Source organism: Scomber japonicus, chromosome 12 (assembly GCF_027409825.1).
Source record: "Scomber japonicus isolate fScoJap1 chromosome 12, fScoJap1.pri, whole genome shotgun sequence".
NCBI classification, from domain to species: Eukaryota; Metazoa; Chordata; class Actinopteri; order Scombriformes; family Scombridae; genus Scomber; species Scomber japonicus.
In genome coordinates this window covers 23,441,550-23,458,132 of record NC_070589.1, presented here as the reverse complement: position 1 = coordinate 23,458,132, position 16,583 = coordinate 23,441,550, and the positions used below count along the sequence as shown (strand labels likewise).

The following is a 16,583-nucleotide window of genomic DNA, read 5'->3' as shown; positions in this document are numbered from 1 at the left end:
ATAGGCGCCATAAAACATCAGTCTGGTGTACTTTAACACTGATTGTCTTTAATCAATGCAATCATTGAAAACAGTACAATAATGAGTAACAACACAAACCAAAGAGAGAGGAGGGGATTTCGACCTTGGATATCAGTGAGAGCCTGAAATAAGAATAGTGTATTTGTTTTAGTATTCATGTGTTGGATCTGGCCTACAGGTTGATGTATGCTGTGCACTGACTGCATTGAGCAGTAATCAGACCAAAACTTGCTTATATACTGTATTCATCAGGCGCAAAGGCATGAATATTTGATGCATGTACCTATCATACAGCCCGACACTATCATATATATCCAAACTAGAAACATCACTTTATCCGCTCCCAAAGTCTTCCCTATTTATCTGCCTTACTGTGGCACCTCGGTAGAAAAACAGCATCTCCTGTTTGAAAGTCAAACCAATTTTGACCTTAGATGCTGGGACAGAATAAAATGTATATCTCTGTATAAATTACAGTGTGGAACTCCTACACACGGTCTATCCACCGACTAATGCTGTTTACTCATTTATATGCTGTCATGCTCTTGCAGTGATACTAAGACCTAGAACGTTTTTCCTAGATGGCGACAAGATGGTCTGATAGGTAAAACAGCAACAGACAGCTTCTCACATTTGGAGGGAGTTTAGAATCTCTAAGCCAGAGCTTGGTAAGTAAGTTTGGCCTCTGGGACAGTGTTTTTCTAAGCCATTAGATGGCGGGCCACAGAATAATCAAAGACTAATACTTTTTTTTTTTTTTAAATCCCCCTCTCACTGGATATAACTGAAAATGCAGTGCTCTCAGTGCAAATGCTCTCCCATTATTATCTCACGACCCCTCCCATTTATCTGATGACCTTTTGAAGGGGCCCAACCCCTAGGTTGGACTAAACTAGCTATAAAACTAGCTCCACCTGCAGCAGCTACAACAGTAATATGCTGCTTCAGTATTAATAATCTTATAATGTCATATATAATAATAAGTCAGTCAGAGGGACCAAACCACTACTTTTACTGCAATATTTAAAGTACATTTTGCTACTTTTTACATGCAGGACTTTTTTTGGAATTGCTGTAATGATACTACTCAGGTAAAGGAACTGAATACTTCTTCCACCATTGACTACTATATAGCCTAACTGCATCTATGTGATGACAATGTTCATGATAGAACTTAGCATTATAATTGTCATATCGCTAAGCATTTCCACTCTATTTAGCTTCATAATGGGATTGTAGCAGCAGCAGCCTGTTTGTCTGAAAGCACCATGAAATATTGAAAAGGAAGAAAAAATTCCCACACAAGGTGACATACTCAGATTACATTATCTGACTTTGGCAAGAGTCCACAACCACTGTAATGTACAAAACACACAGTTGTGTAGCTTTTAAAAGCAATTTGTCTTTTTTATTTATTTTTACCTTAGAGTGATTAAAATAGCCAATAAGTTGTCAATGTTATATGTCTATGTTATGATAAGATTAGTCTTTCACTGATGATCTTCAAAAGTTTGCAGATAAAAAAAGTGAAGGTTAAAGCTTACTTCCTAATGTTTCTTTTGATTATTGTTTTTTCTCTCTTCATGAAATGAATTTGACCATGAAGTCAAAACACTCCACTCCTCTCCTCTTGTACTCTTTGTTGATTCATGAGGCTTAGGACGATTCTTTCTTCAAAAAGTTGTTACGTAAGGACTCAGCACCAAAATAAGCACACGCTGCTCCACTGCAGAATGTGGAGTTAGTAGAATCTTCAAAGGCGGTGTTACCTGATAAGCAAAAGCATGTTGCATAGTAACATAACAGTTTTTCTTCTGAATCATGCCTTTCTTTTTTTTTATAATAATGTGTGCTTTAGTAATCAAGGTCACATAGGGGCAATAGTCTAATCTTAGTAACCATATATTCACTATGTGTTGTCAGAAATATGAGGGTTAGGAAAAAGGAAAAGGAACATTTTATCACAAGGGAAAAAATGAGGCAGCGTTTCCTCACAATTTCCCAAGACGAAAAAAATAAACATGACATTTTATATCAAAGCCTTTAATCTAAGTTAATCAATCTAACTTTTCGCTAGCGTCACTATGAGGTGTGCATTTTAGGTTTTGAGTAAAATAGTATTATGTATTAGACAGATTGGGATCAATTATATACATACATACACAATAGCAGTCAAAAGTTTGGACCTACGTTCTCATTCACTTGATAGAGGAAGTGTGTCCAAACGTTAGCATTTAGCTTAAAACGCTATGCTCAGTCTTACAGAGCATGGACTCTGTCTTGTTTATCTTTTTTTATCATCTTGTGATCCCCCTTAGATATTTTTTGGGAACTCTTCACAATGTCCCAAACCCCAACCATTGGTGTAATTGGTTATTTGGAGGTACTAAGTGTTAATTAGGGAAAAGTAAAAGATGTGCTTTGAAGTAGTTGCTTCAATAATATGTTTTATCTTGTGTTTCTGTGCTGTGTATTCATTTGCAAATCAAATGAGAACAGACTGTGTTCTTCAGCCTAATAAATGCAAATGATGCAGAGTACGAAATGCATTACTTCAGACCAGGTGGAAGGTGTAGTAAGGTGATACCTCTCTGTTGCAGCAGCCCCTGGATTTCAGGAGACTTGGACCAACTTTCAAACCTATACATGTCATGATGTCAGCATGAGAAATACCTAATATGCATTGTGAAAAAATAAATAAGTCCAGGAATTAACCTCTTACACAATGTCATTACTCAAGCAGCTCCTTATAAAAATTCCTTGCACATAGAAAACAAATTGCACCTGCTGACACTGCACTCATTCCTCTTTTCCCCAGTCTGCTCTGATCACTGACCGATAAAAAGAAATGAGAAATGTAAATTAGCTTACGCCTCAGACATCACATTTGTAAGACCTGTTATCACCTGTAAACTGCAAGCATGTTCACAAAAGGTAGATTTGTAAATGAGTTATGCAGTTCTGGTTGACTTGGGAAGTTTTGGCAATGCTTTAAGGGCAATATGATGGAGGATTACATTTGAAGGGGGAAGTTGATAAAAGGTTGCAATGAAAATACTTAAAATGAGAATTCGTGGAATGCTCTGATGGAGATGGGGAGTAGTGTTTTTACATCGGTGAAGAGAGGTAAATATCTATCAAAGTCACGTTATATTCATCCCTCTGAGCAGCTTGTGTAAACAGCAGGTGCCACATAAAAAACAATAATCAAAGCAAGAGGAACATTTATATGATCTCCCATGTAAAGCTTCTGATGATTCTTTATTTGTCATTTATTTCCTTACAAGGAGTGAAGTCATTCCTAAAAGAGCTGGAGGGGGCGGGGGTGGGTGTGGGGGTGGGGGGGGGGGGGTTGAGGGGCGGTGGTCACTGAAACTGTTTCTACTATGAGGTGTTTACAAGAATCACTCTCTTCTGGGTTGGAAATGTCATATAAATAAAGTAAGATTACTAACGGGAATAAAGAGCATGACGTGGATTTAATATAAAATGTCCAAACTTTACTTGATATATAAATAAATAAATCGCTCAATAGTCAAATATGGTTCCATCTTGTTATCAGAGCCTGGGGACAGTCTCAGTGTACAAGGATGTTAACAGAAAAAATTCTGGGTGGAACTAATGTTTTATATTTTTTCTGGGAGACCCTGAGAATTACTTATCTGATGACATACCATTGAAAATAATCGAAATTGACTGTTTGTGGGTTTGCATTCAAGCACAAGTTCAAACTAATGTGCTGAAAACAAGTAATATCACAGCTGTTTGTTATCAGAGTTGAACCATTATTTCATTGATTATCGACTACATTAGCATGCTTTTTACTGTCATCAAGTTTAATTTAAAGTTTGTCTGTACATTAAACAAACTGTTCTGCTTTAAAATCCAGATTGAACTATATCTACAATTCTTATAGTCAGCCACACAATCCATTAAGTAGCCCTTCTGGAGTTTGCTCCGTCGTTGTGGAATTGTTGATATTAATGCCTCAATTTTTCTGAGTGCTTTAAAGGGTAGGTTCACAATCTTTCAAGACTGTCTTTAAACAACAGACAGGTGCCCATATGAGAACCACACAGCAGTTTTCCCTTGCTGTAATCATTCCTTCTGTTTGTACTGGCTATTTTTAAAAATCCCCTTCAGTTGTGCTTTCAGTGTAAGTGATGGGGGCCAAAATCCACTGTGTGCCCAGTCCACATAGTAATTTTGTGTAAAAATGCATTAAACAGTTTATCTGACGCTTCAGCAGTCTGAGTTAGTCAAATTAAGTGGATATCTGCCACATTTACAGTCTTCTTAGAATCAAATTCTCTCTTTGTGTTTCCTCAGCCAGTGTTTTCCTCTTCAGCTGCAGTACAAGTATAGCAACAAAAACAGAGACTTTGGCACTAAAACAACTAAGATATCTACTTGACTGACCTCATTTGAACATCTGAAGATTCGTATTGGCTTCAGATAAACTTTTAAATGCATTTTTTCACAGACGGACGCTTGTGGATTTTGGCTCCCATCAATTGCACTGCAAGTGCATTATGAAGGGATCGTCTAATGTCCAGTATGAACAGTAGGAATGATTATGGCGAGGACAAAACCCCAAAACATTTAGAGAATAAATCTCACCTAGAGGTCCATTTAGTAGCTGCTCTTGATTGTATCTCAAACTCAACATAAATGTACAGGATGCATCAATATAAAGTGTGTTAATTAAGATACACTTAATAATAATTAAAATGTGGCCTTGAAAAGAGTGGCAGAAGTTATACCTGTCTCCTCATGAGATTTGGAAGAAGTCTTTCTTATGTAGGCCTATTTTTACTTGAGTACTTCTACTTTATGCTACTTATGCATTTACTTCACTGCATTTCAGAGAAAAATACTATTGTTGTTTTCTGTACAAAACACATGATTTTTATATGTAACAGTGAGTATTACACTGTTGCTACTTTTACTTAAATAAGAAAGATCTGGATATGTCTATCCATCATTACCAGTTTGTCTTGAAAAGCAGTTATTATTTATATCATCCATTTACTATTAATGATTATATTTATTTGAACAGTCATACTATAAATAATTGTTCAATTAAATATACAGTACCATATTCATCCATTACATTTGAATATGGCCTATAGTAATCCCAGTTCAGTTATGTTTGTCTCATTTGTCATCCTTGTGTTATTCCACAAGGGGGAGCTGTCATGTGAAAAACTGCATCCCTAGATACCTCATCAAAACTTACACATAATACTGCAAGATTTATTCATTTAAGTCAGGTCAATTAAATCTGTAAATCACAGAGCAAAAGAAATGTCAGCCCTGAAAGTGCTTTGGACAGGAATAGAAAGCCAAGTAAAGGCAGACAGTTAAAGGCGACCTATTGTGCTTTTTGTGGCTTTCTGTTATTTATATATATACATACATGCATATATGGCTATAATGTCAGATGTCTATGTTAAACATAGTTACAAAAAAATGAGATTAGCAATTGTAAAAATACTGCCTGCTTCAACCTGCTCTGAACACTTTGTCATTTTTTTCTACCTTGCCAACGATCTGACATCAGATTGTCGTGTATGCCTGTAAACAGCCGTCTATTCTGTAACCTTGGTTACTAAGATTGTTGTTTAGGTTTTTCCATGTGTTGTTTGTGTTGTTCACGCGCATATTGGATTTGAATGGATTCTAGCTCAAACATGCACAGTTGTATTTGAGAAGTTGACATTTCATGTAAAGAACATTGTAAACAAGTGAAATCCTACTACTATAGTTTGTTTCATGGTTTGTTTATGTAGCATCCTGAGTTACCTGTAGTCAGGTTCATTAAGAGGTTGGCCTTAAAGAGACAGGAGATAAAATGTAAAAACCAGTATAAGATAAATAAGGTTTTTTTTTTTTTTTAAACTGTGACTCATGCAAAGCTACTCTGGTGGAGTCCCGGAATGAAACTATAGAGATGGAAATATATCCCTTTAAAATTGAATTTCACAGACTCTGATTCTGTTAATTATAATAATTCAATATAAAAACGTCAAGGTTGTTTGTGTTCTATAAATGTTTCACGTCACAAGTAGGAACAAAATTTAAACCAAAATGATTTCAGCCACATCAGAGCATCCTGAACACAAGCCTTCTGTGACTCGTCAGACTGGACAAATATACAGTCAGCCCAATAACCTCATTCATTTCTCCTTTATTCCTTCTGTCCTTCATCCTTCTTTCTGTTTCTGCTTCTAATCACTCAGCACGCTTCTGTAGGCGTCTACTACTCAGCAGGGCACATGTTCAGTGTTTTGGTCTGAAACTAATTATAATTAAGCACAACTTAATGTCTTGGGGATTTATTGATTGGAACAAACCATGTCAATCAACTGGGAGGAATCAAATATTTGAAACAAGTCCAAACATTACATTTGAGGAAAGGAAGGATCTGCACATATAACACTGGAGACAATTTTTTGATAACTATTAATTGATTCTATTCTCCATATTTGAAATCCTGTTATCTAAAATCTTTAAATGTGAATTCAGTGCACATTTTTAAATATAATAATACACATAATAAAAATCTATATCGTCCTGATTTTGGGTGTCAGGGGTCAGAAGTCACCAAAGGCTGAAGAATTGAACTGAGCTGGAGCATCATCACTTTTTCCAGACTTCCAACATTACACCTTCCCAAACTTTTCCTTTCTCTCCCTCTAATCCCCCTTGTTCCATCAAATTCTACCACTCCCAATCACTGCCACACCCCAAAGCCCCCACAAACTCCTGTGCACACTACAAACACTCCCACACCCACCAACATTGAACAAGGAACTTCCAAGGAGGCATATGTGGCTTGAATTGCCAGTCTTTCTATATTATTATAATAATAACCAAGTTCCAAGTTAGATGCTAACACCAAAGAATGCAGCGACATTGCCGTGGGGCAAGAAACAGAAGTGTGGCAAGTATATCAGACTGTAAATAAAACCCCAAGATAACCAAGCTTATTAGAGACTAAACAAACTCTAACAGGTTTAATATCTTTCACAGTTTATGGACTGTGAACAACATTTTTTTTTGTTTTTGTTTAAATCATTGGGGTAAATTCTTCTCTTGTGTACAAACTGTGATAGTCTGGCTTTTTCATTTCTTGTCCAGGTGGAGTTCGTTGCAGCAATGTTTCATGTTCCCACAGCACAGCACTTACTTTGGTGAGTATGATATCATGATCAAATGAAAAGCTGGTCTAATCTACCATAAATAAAAAAGACCAATTAAATGATCATATAACTGTGATGCAGCACTACAGCAAGTAGCACAGAAAGCAAAAGAAGCATATCCTGCAGCAAAGATAACTTTGTCAACTTTACTACAAAGGTCTGACATATCTCTGTAACTATAAGTAACATTAATGTTAACTGTTGAATGGACCCATCTGCCAAATGTCCAAACAGCTCTCCACAGAGACCGTTATCAGCCACATCCACCTCAAGAAGAGACAAGTGAGACTGTTTGAGTCTATAGGACTCAGACTGGCGGACATTAACACCAGAAAACAGAAGAGCCTCTGTTCAACCAAACTCACGCCAACCTCGTCACAGAATGGCCATCATTCTTTTCTACAGCAGAGACAACGCTATAGGAAGTCTATTTTAAGACAGTAACGCTGAATTAAGCAGCCTTTGCACCTCCAGTGCAGCAGTCTCAAAGTGAAATCAACCAATCAGAGAGCTACGTTTATGTAGTTGCAACACCAGCAGCCCATCTGGACCCTCTCACGTTACTGAGCTCAAGGGCTGTGTCGCACCAGCTGATTGTAAATCCATCACTTCAAGTTTTTGTGTGAAGTCCTTCCCGAAGTTCTTAGTGACTACTGGCTAGTTTCAAACTAGTGATTGTCTAATCAAGTTGCAACATTAAGACATGTAAAATGTTTAAGCTAGTAACCATTTAAGTAATGTGTAAACTTGCTTCTAGGAGAGTCAGAGTCATGTATGAACAGGAAGTGGCACAAGCTATAACATAACTCCCCCCCCCCCCCCAAAAAAAAACAGATTTAGCTGTCAAAAGATAAAATAAACACCCAGGTCTGATTAATCGATTCATCTGTTGATCATTTTCTCGATTAATCAATTGTTTGCTCCATAAAATGCCAGAAAATTGTGAAAAACGCCAGTCACTGTTTCAAGTGAACTTCCTCAGATATCTTATTTTTTCCATCCAACACAACAAAAAGGTATTCAGTGTAATATCATAGAAGATGAAAGAAACCAGCTTTAAAAAATGAAATCAGATCATTTTGACTTTTTTTCACAAAAATCAATCAATTATCAAGTTGAGTTGATTAATTTTACAGTTAGCAACAGTTGCAGCTCAAGGTCTGATTATTTCATTTCTTTTTGCATTTCTGGAGAAATACGTGTTTTAGAATTAGAAACCTTGTATTAATTCGGTTTAAAATGATAATCTATATATGCTAAGCTAACTGTTGTATTTTGGTCATTGAGTCATTTAGTCTTATGTTACTGGCATCCATTTTTGTTATTTGAGATACATTGTGTATTTTTTTCATGAAATGTAAATATTTGTGGTGCACCAGTTTCAATTAAGCAAACCTTCATTTAGTAAACGTAAAAATAAAGTCATCACTAGGCCAAGTTTGACACACAAACAGATCGTACAGATGGCACCGAAAGGACAGTCACTTACCTTCATGGTCCATTGAACAGTTCATTCTGAAACACAAATTGCACACACACAATGTCAACTTTTTCTATTAGCAGTTACATAAATGTGGTGAATTATTAATGATTATCTAGGTTCAAAGGTTTTAAATATTTATAGATGCATATTGTGGATTGCACATGAATTATGAATGAATATGAGTCAACAAGAACAATTCAACACTGACTTGAACAGTTTTCATTATAAAATAATATATATCTATGATCTCCCCAAAGTGGGCCCTGTATAAATCTTATAATGTAATAAAAAATGTAACGCCCAATGTTTAGATGTAATAATTTGATTATGAAAAAACACAGCCAAATGTATGGTGTTAATTCATCTTTAGAGAGTTCAGAGTTGCTCAGTAAGAGGAGTAACACCTGTTTGCTGCAGTTGTCGAGGCTATTCGAGTCCTCCAGAGTCACCGCTGCATCCTCCGTCCGTTCTGCTGTCTTCCTCTAAAGATGTCTGAACTCACCAACATGCTGCAGCTGGACATGGGAGGGGAATGTAAAACTTTGGCATGTTTATTGTAGATCTTGTCAGCGCTGTTACCAACAACAGATGTCCTTGATTCACTAACACTATTAACTTCCAACATGCTTGAATGTTGACATTAATATTGAGGGGGGTTTCCTTTAAATCTGCAAATACAAATAATAGTTAATTTGATCTAATATGTGCTTTTAGCTAGTGTCAGAACAAGAAACCTACAGAAATAGAACATATAGAAGAGTATGATGGATAAACTTAGTCTTAATGAGGATCCTGTCTACTCTGTTTAAATCGCTTCCTGGCAAAGAGTTTCACTTCATTTAGCTCATTAACTCCCACTGGCCCAAGGTCTAACCTGCCATTATCACCCCATGAAAAGCATGTCAGGAAAAACAAATAACCATAATGATTATTTCTTTGAAACCACACTCCAAAAGTTAGGTGCAAGTTCCATAAGATTAATCATACTTTGTGATCAAATGGGTGCCATGTGTTACTATGCAGTTTGATTTTCTCACCAGTATTGCTTTCATTAACCAGCTATCGTTTATTCATTCCTGCTGATCTTCCAGATCTCTGCTGTGGCAACTAGTGGAAATATCTGTTTGTGTCTGAGGTAAAGTGGCTCCACTTTCATTGCTGTTGTAAACATTTTAAGGCATGGTTTGGGGCGCTCATTTTGGAGCATGAAAAAAAAAAATCAGGAAATCACATAAAGAAACTATGTAAATACAGCATGCTGGTTAAATACTTTGCTTTTCCTCTTGTAACCCAAGTGAACATTTTATAGCAATATCCAGGGACATAAATAAATAAATTAGATTTCATTGCATCCAAATGTTTGAGGGTGGTGTGCTTTTGATGTAAGGAAGTCATTTACATATCTGTTATTTCTGTAGTTGGCTTTAAAAATATGAAATTGCTCAAAATACAAACTGTTGAAGTCATCTCTCCCTCACAGCTGTAGTAAATACAGTAAGTCACAGTCAAATTGAAGCATGTGCTCCAGTTGGCCAAATAAATCCCAAAAGGAAAGGATTATTTTTTCACTCACAATAACACAACAGTTGCCCAGGACTAAACATGAGCCACATCATTCTGTGTGACCTGCCTCTGACCGACTCAAAACTCAGATAACTCAACTCGACTTCTGTGTTACCTCCAAAAGCCTGCAGTCAGGGTTTACGTGTAAACTCCAAGAGGTGGTGTTGCCTCATTGAAACTGTGCAGGAAGTTGTGTAAGCTGTGTCTCCCGGGGAAAACAAGCACTAAGTCTTCGTGTGTATAACCCAGGAGGAGGCTTTTCCTGCTTAATATAACTGATACTTAGAGGATGAAATATGGTCATAACATATTAAATTTGAGATAGCCCAAATAAGTGTGCAGATTTTTAAATTGGGTGGACTGAAAAAGGGAGCAACATTCACCAAACGCACTGCATTGCACAGCCATTACCATTCATAAAGAACACAAGACTTTCAGTATATACTTTATGTCATACTAAAGGGATGAGCTGTGCAGGGTGTGCATATACCTTAGACAAATATTGTTCTTGAATTACCTCTACATGAAATCGATACTGTATGTATAGACATATAAATGTCCATACAAACCTTCTGACCCCACTTTTGGCAAATTTAATGTTCAGACTTTTTTTCTCCCTGATGATTCCTCAAAGTGTCACATATTTTAAACTGTGGTTTTCATAGAGTTGAAGGAGTTGACAAGTGTTGTTGTTGTAGATTTTCTGATTTAACCTTCAACCTGCTTTCTCTGCTTCCCCTCCATGCAGCAACAGACTGTTTTCACACACTTTTCACATCAGGTAAATCACAGGTATCAGAGTCAGAGTCAGAGTCAGAGTCAGAGGTAAATAAATATATTAATGAGGATTTTGTGACCATTACGTTTCATGGAAAGCAATGTCAATGGCTCAACCTGACACACATGTGCTTTACCTGCAATGACCTGTCAAAATATCTGTTGGGAAAAAAGCCATATGGAGAGATTTTCCTTGATTAAAATGAAGAGTTAGTATTCAAAATATCTCACATACCTCTAGTGACAGATTCAGACAGTCACAACATCTTTGACTCCGTCTGACTGATTGTCTAGTCAGTCTAAACAGTCAGAGTCCGATATAAGCACCACAGTGTTATGAATTTTCAGCCATTGGCTTAACTGATGTGTGTACTGAAATGTAGTTGAACAGATAGAAAAAAGGAAACAAACATCATGCCAGTGTCTAAATATTTTTTTAACTGAACTGAACAAAACTATTAAAATCCAAAAAAACATTCCTAATTAAACCAAAGTTTAACCCGCTGAGACCCTTGTTATCGTGATTAAATATGGGGATGTCATTTTTGTGCCAAAGGCAGAAAAATGGCAACAGAATTGACACAATAATGGTGACAAGCACAGAAGAGATTGACGCAGATGTACAGGTTTTTGTTAAGAGATCTACTAAGACCTACAGGAACAGCGCTGGGCTTTAAAGCCAATTTGACATAGTGGCTGAACTGTGTGATTACAATATCCAGGTTTGGGTCCACAGGCATGGGAAAAGGAGTCGCTGTAAAATGATGAATACATTTTTTAAGCATTGCAAACCCCACAAAATGATCAGGATGGATCAGAATTTGCCCCATTGGTCCGATAACACTTAGAAAGACTAGAAGAGCACGACTGAATTATTTTATCCCCTTTCAAGTTAGCAGATCCAAAATCAGAAGTCTCTTGTGTGCATGCTCTCTCAGGAAATGTGAGCAACATCCGAGTAATTACTTTACAGCAGAAGTGGCTTTTTTGGTTTCATGCACATGAAGCCTGAGCAACCTTCATAGGAATTAATGGAAAATGGTGTTCATAATAACACCTCCCGAACAAAAAACAGCTAACATGGACAAGAAGTTAAACAAAAATGAAATGACAATTCAGTCTGATTATTAAAAAGACTAATCCACCTCACTGTTGACAGTTTTCATAGGAACAAACAACCTAATTCAACTCAGAAATAGTCCCTGGGAAAACACTTCACAAAGTTCCTGTTCTAATACAAGTTGCTGTTGAATTTTTCTGTGCATTTTTTCAATAGTTTGAGCAGCCAAAACAACATTCTCCTCACCTTATTTGGCATGGGATGCAGAAATCTTAGAATAAAACAGCTCAAAACCTGCCTTAATCTTAACTATCAGCATTGCTCGATACAAGTGAGAAAATGTGTTTCTTCATGATTTGTGTGACCCTTTGAGATGCAGTTTACCTTTTATAATTTAATGTTTAGAGGTTGAGGGAGTGCATCAGCTCTTGACCTCATGAAGCTCTTGTAAAAAGTTTAGTCATAGGTTTTGACCATGCAGAAATGCATATGATTGAACAATGCAGACTATGCACCTCTGCATAGCTTTATAACCTATGACTAAACATTATGACTAGAGTTTAGTCATAGGTTTTGAGTATGCAGAAGTGCATATGACTATGTCTAAACAGGCTATGCATTTCTCCATAGTTATAACCTATGACGAAACATTATGACTAAGGTTTAGTCATAGGTTTTAACTTTGCAGAAAGGCATAATGGTCAAGCTAAAAACAAGGCTGTTTATGTTCACCATTGAGAAGTTTACTTTTTTGAGATACAAAGTTCTGGGTTAAAAGGGATGCATTTTCCAAAAAAGAAAAAAAAAAATCTGTCACACTGTGCACATGGCAGATTTGTTAAGTTCTTACAAAATTAATATGAACCTTATTCAAAAATTTACAGTGGCAACAGAGTGAAGGGTGGCTCAAAGTTTCCTGTCCAGTCAAGAGGGATGAAAGCGTCTGGTCACATGTCCTCTTGTATAAGCTTATGTCATCACTGCTGTTCAGTACAGAGGCTGTTGAGCTGCTGTATAATAGATGAGTCCAGAGAAAGAACCTCACAGAATGAGCCAGCGTCATCAAGGAATGTTTACATATCAGTATTACAATGGCGCTGTGTTTTTAATCTGCTAAATGTTTTATTTATTGTAATCTGATCGCCAGCATCTCCTCTGCTGCTACATTCCCCTTAAAGATCTCACCATCCTATAGGAATTTGTTTCATTATTAAAAGCATCATGCATTATCAGAGTTGTATTATTTTATTAATGTATTTATTTATTTTAAATACAGTCTGAGTACAGAGTATTCGACCCCCCAAAATTTTGGGAGAAATGATGAACATCCATACCTCTCAAATATGTTTATTCAGCAGTCAATATAGAATGTCAAAATGATAAAACATTTTTTGGCACAGTTGCTTAATGATAATAAGCTGTCCCGTTTCTGTGTGGTAATCTAAATAAATATGCAAAAACCATAATTTACTTCCAAAATAAATACAATATAAACTACAATAAAGATGCACCGCATCCGTGCCCCACACTGCACCTCCTTAGGAAAAAAACAAAAAACATAATTTATCGTACTTCAGGCAAACAGTTGCAATGGGTTCCAACCAAATAGAGATTATGGAAGGTGGAAAAAAAATGCTTAATGAGTCATTTCAACAGCTTATTTTTCCTCTAAAAGTCTACCAGGCAATACAACAAGGAGGCATTTGACGGGCCAATAAAAGGCTGTACTCTGGGCTTAGGATCATAGTACGTTGCAGGGTTTTATGGATGGGTGCAAACACAACTCCAGATCCTGAGTTCATCCACACTTCAGCCTCAGATTTCCTAAAACATCTGAGTGTAAACTATTAAAAAGAGTTTTTCACCTGGAACATGAGACATGTTTATGGGTTTAAGTTTATGAATTCATCCCGTGTGTTGAATTGACTTGGTGTGTTTTGGCAATTCTTTGAGGAAAATAATTCCAGAGGACAATGGGTAATTACAATACTGGCTTGCATGGGGGAAAAAGTAAAAAAACAGATTAAAATGATCATTTCTTTGAGTGTGATGACTAATAAGTCTATGGGGAGAAAATGGGATCAAGTTTCATATTGTTCTAGTGTGTTGCTAAAGTGTTTTTATGTGTTTTTAAGCAGGGCCTCGTTGTTAATCATCTACACATTAATATACAAAACACAATATTTAAAGGTGGGTATCAGACCTGAAGCTATAGAAAACAATTTTCTTTCATCGTCTTATCAATAACTTGTTTTTCTTACCTGTGTAATAACACTGCAATCAGTAACAGTAATGTAGGGAAAGAGGTCATGAAGTCATGGCCTGTGATAACAAGAACTCAACACACCTTTAAGTCAACATACTTTTTGGAGACAACTGACATTAGAATTTGATAAATTGTCCAAACTGTCCTGCACAGAATGTAAAGTAAACATTGGTGTATTACATATTTTATACATTGTTTTTTATGGCTTTGAATTGTTTTTTTGAGCACTTTCTGCCCAAGAGGTGATTTAGTGTCATCATTATAATAATGTAAACTACAAGACCTGGACTTACGGAAGTTAATGCACATGGCTATGAAATGTTGTAACAGCAAAAATGTATTTCACCATGGCTCGTCATTATCATGAGCATGTACTACTACTCAAATATATCACAAATATAATGTTGCTACATTGTTGTTACACCACAGTTTACAGTGTTACTACACAGATAGAAAACATAATAAAAATGTTGTGGTATCAACAGTCATTTTCTGTATCTCAAACAAACACTTTCGCATTCGTTGTCCGTGTGATTTGATCCAACAGGTGGTGACAGACACCAGAAATTCAAAGTCTGTCTGTCAAAAAAGGCCGCCGTGGAGCAGCCATAAACATATTCCTGGTCTTTCTTCCTTGAGTGTTTTTTGTCCCCCATAGTTCATCTTTTAACAGCAGCATGAAGAATTGATAAGTCCATTTCTCTGGGTCATACACACCCACAATTCTTCGCCGAAACATTCTGTATTGTGTGATAGCGGCTTCTGTTGTCCAGGAAGGAGAAGTCCTTCTCGAATGCAATGGGCCGGCAGCAGGGGCCTTTGCTAACCTTACGGCCCCTCTTGAAGCGTGTTCGCATCATGTAGTCCATGGTGATGTCGTAGTTGTGACGGTGTTCTGTGCATTTGCCGCTGCAGTAGTGCAGCATCACCGTCTCATCGCTTTCATAGCCGAGACCCAGTTCACTCACAGTCACCTCCAGCTTCTTCAGAACGCAGGACTTAGGGCTCCGGGCTCTTTTAGTCCTTCGGGTTTGGCTCTGGCTCAGGCGCCGGCCCTGTCTTTTCCTGTCCAAAAGTTTCCCGACCACATGCTGAAACTCGCCTTCTGTGAAGCTCTGGAACATCATGGAGACTAAGGGAGAGGAGACACATCAACATTTAGGTAATGAAGAAATTATCTGATTTCTGCGTAACTCTGGGAAGCACATTCTTGATAATAAGATTGAACATGGCAGATGGTTCCGACAGACAGCATATTGTAGATGGCAAGATAATGAAAGTAAGGTGCCAGCAGAAGAAGAAGATATCTTATCTGATCTAGATACGATATCTAGATATCTTATCTGATATCATGACAGCTGCAAACTCTTATCTATCACACTGTTCCTGTTCCTGTGAAGCCAATTTGTTGACAAATATTTGTTAATGAGACAACAATAAAATGGGTGTGTCATCTATTCCAGAAAGGCTATAACCTTCCGCCTGTTGAGAGCCATTGAGTGCTAACTGCAGGTTATAAATAACAGTTGAGTATGAAGTGCTCTGTCTGAACCTCTGCAATCCTTTCACACGACACCTTATCTCAGTCCAGACAAAGAAGGCAGAAAATAACAGTTTATCTTACACTCTGAGAGGATGGAGTTCACTTCGTCTGTAGAGCGGGTTCTCCGATGAAGACCACCCATCGGCCTGGACAACACCGTAAGTTCTGCTGAGGAGGTTGATGATGATGATGATGAGGGTGATGGCAGGGAGGTTTTGGAAAGTGATTTTGATGATGAGGACTGTCTTGATGCGGATGAAGATGAGTATTTTGTCTTTAGATTGAACTGTCCGATAGTGGCCATGTTTCTAATGAGGAGGATGGACAGGGCTGCGCCACAGAGCATGAAGGCAAAAGTAGCACCTTTCCATAACTTCATCTTAGAACGTGGAGGTGCATTGAAACTCTGTCGAGAGAGGCAGAATGCAGAACGTCAGACATGTTCAAACAGTTAAACCTTCAATCATGTAAACCATCTTCTCAACACATTAAAGCACAGTGAACAAAGCCTTAATTGTCTTCATTCTCTGCCATCACATTTCTGTAACCTATCACAAATCCACTTCTCTCAACCAAGTTTCCTCTGACAGGGCTTTTATTTTACTGTCAGTTTACTTTTCTGATTCTGTATTAACACCCTGTCAGCTCATTTTCACTCTAAAGAG

At 37.2% G+C, this 16,583-nt stretch overlaps 1 protein-coding gene across 1 annotated transcript; it reads right to left on the bottom strand.

The window, feature by feature from the left end:
- Positions 1-15,082: 15,082 nt before the first annotated feature.
- On the bottom strand, positions 15,083-16,297 carry LOC128369254 (neurturin). The gene is made up of 2 exons (XM_053330260.1): positions 16,000-16,297; positions 15,083-15,507 (listed from the first exon to the last, which is right to left on the bottom strand). The coding sequence occupies exons 1-2, from the start codon at positions 16,295-16,297 to the stop codon at positions 15,083-15,085; spliced, it is 723 nt and encodes a 240-aa protein (XP_053186235.1).
- Between the last annotated feature and the right edge of the window lie 286 nt (positions 16,298-16,583).

Coding starts and splice junctions, on each gene's coding strand:
- LOC128369254 (XM_053330260.1), bottom strand. CDS start 16,297: ATGAAGTTATGGAAAGGTGCTACTTTTGCCTTCATGCTCTGTGGCGCA. Junction 15,508..15,999: donor GAACTCCATCCTCTCAGAGT/GTAAGATAAACT, acceptor CCTCTCCCTTAG/TCTCCATGATGTTCCAGAGC.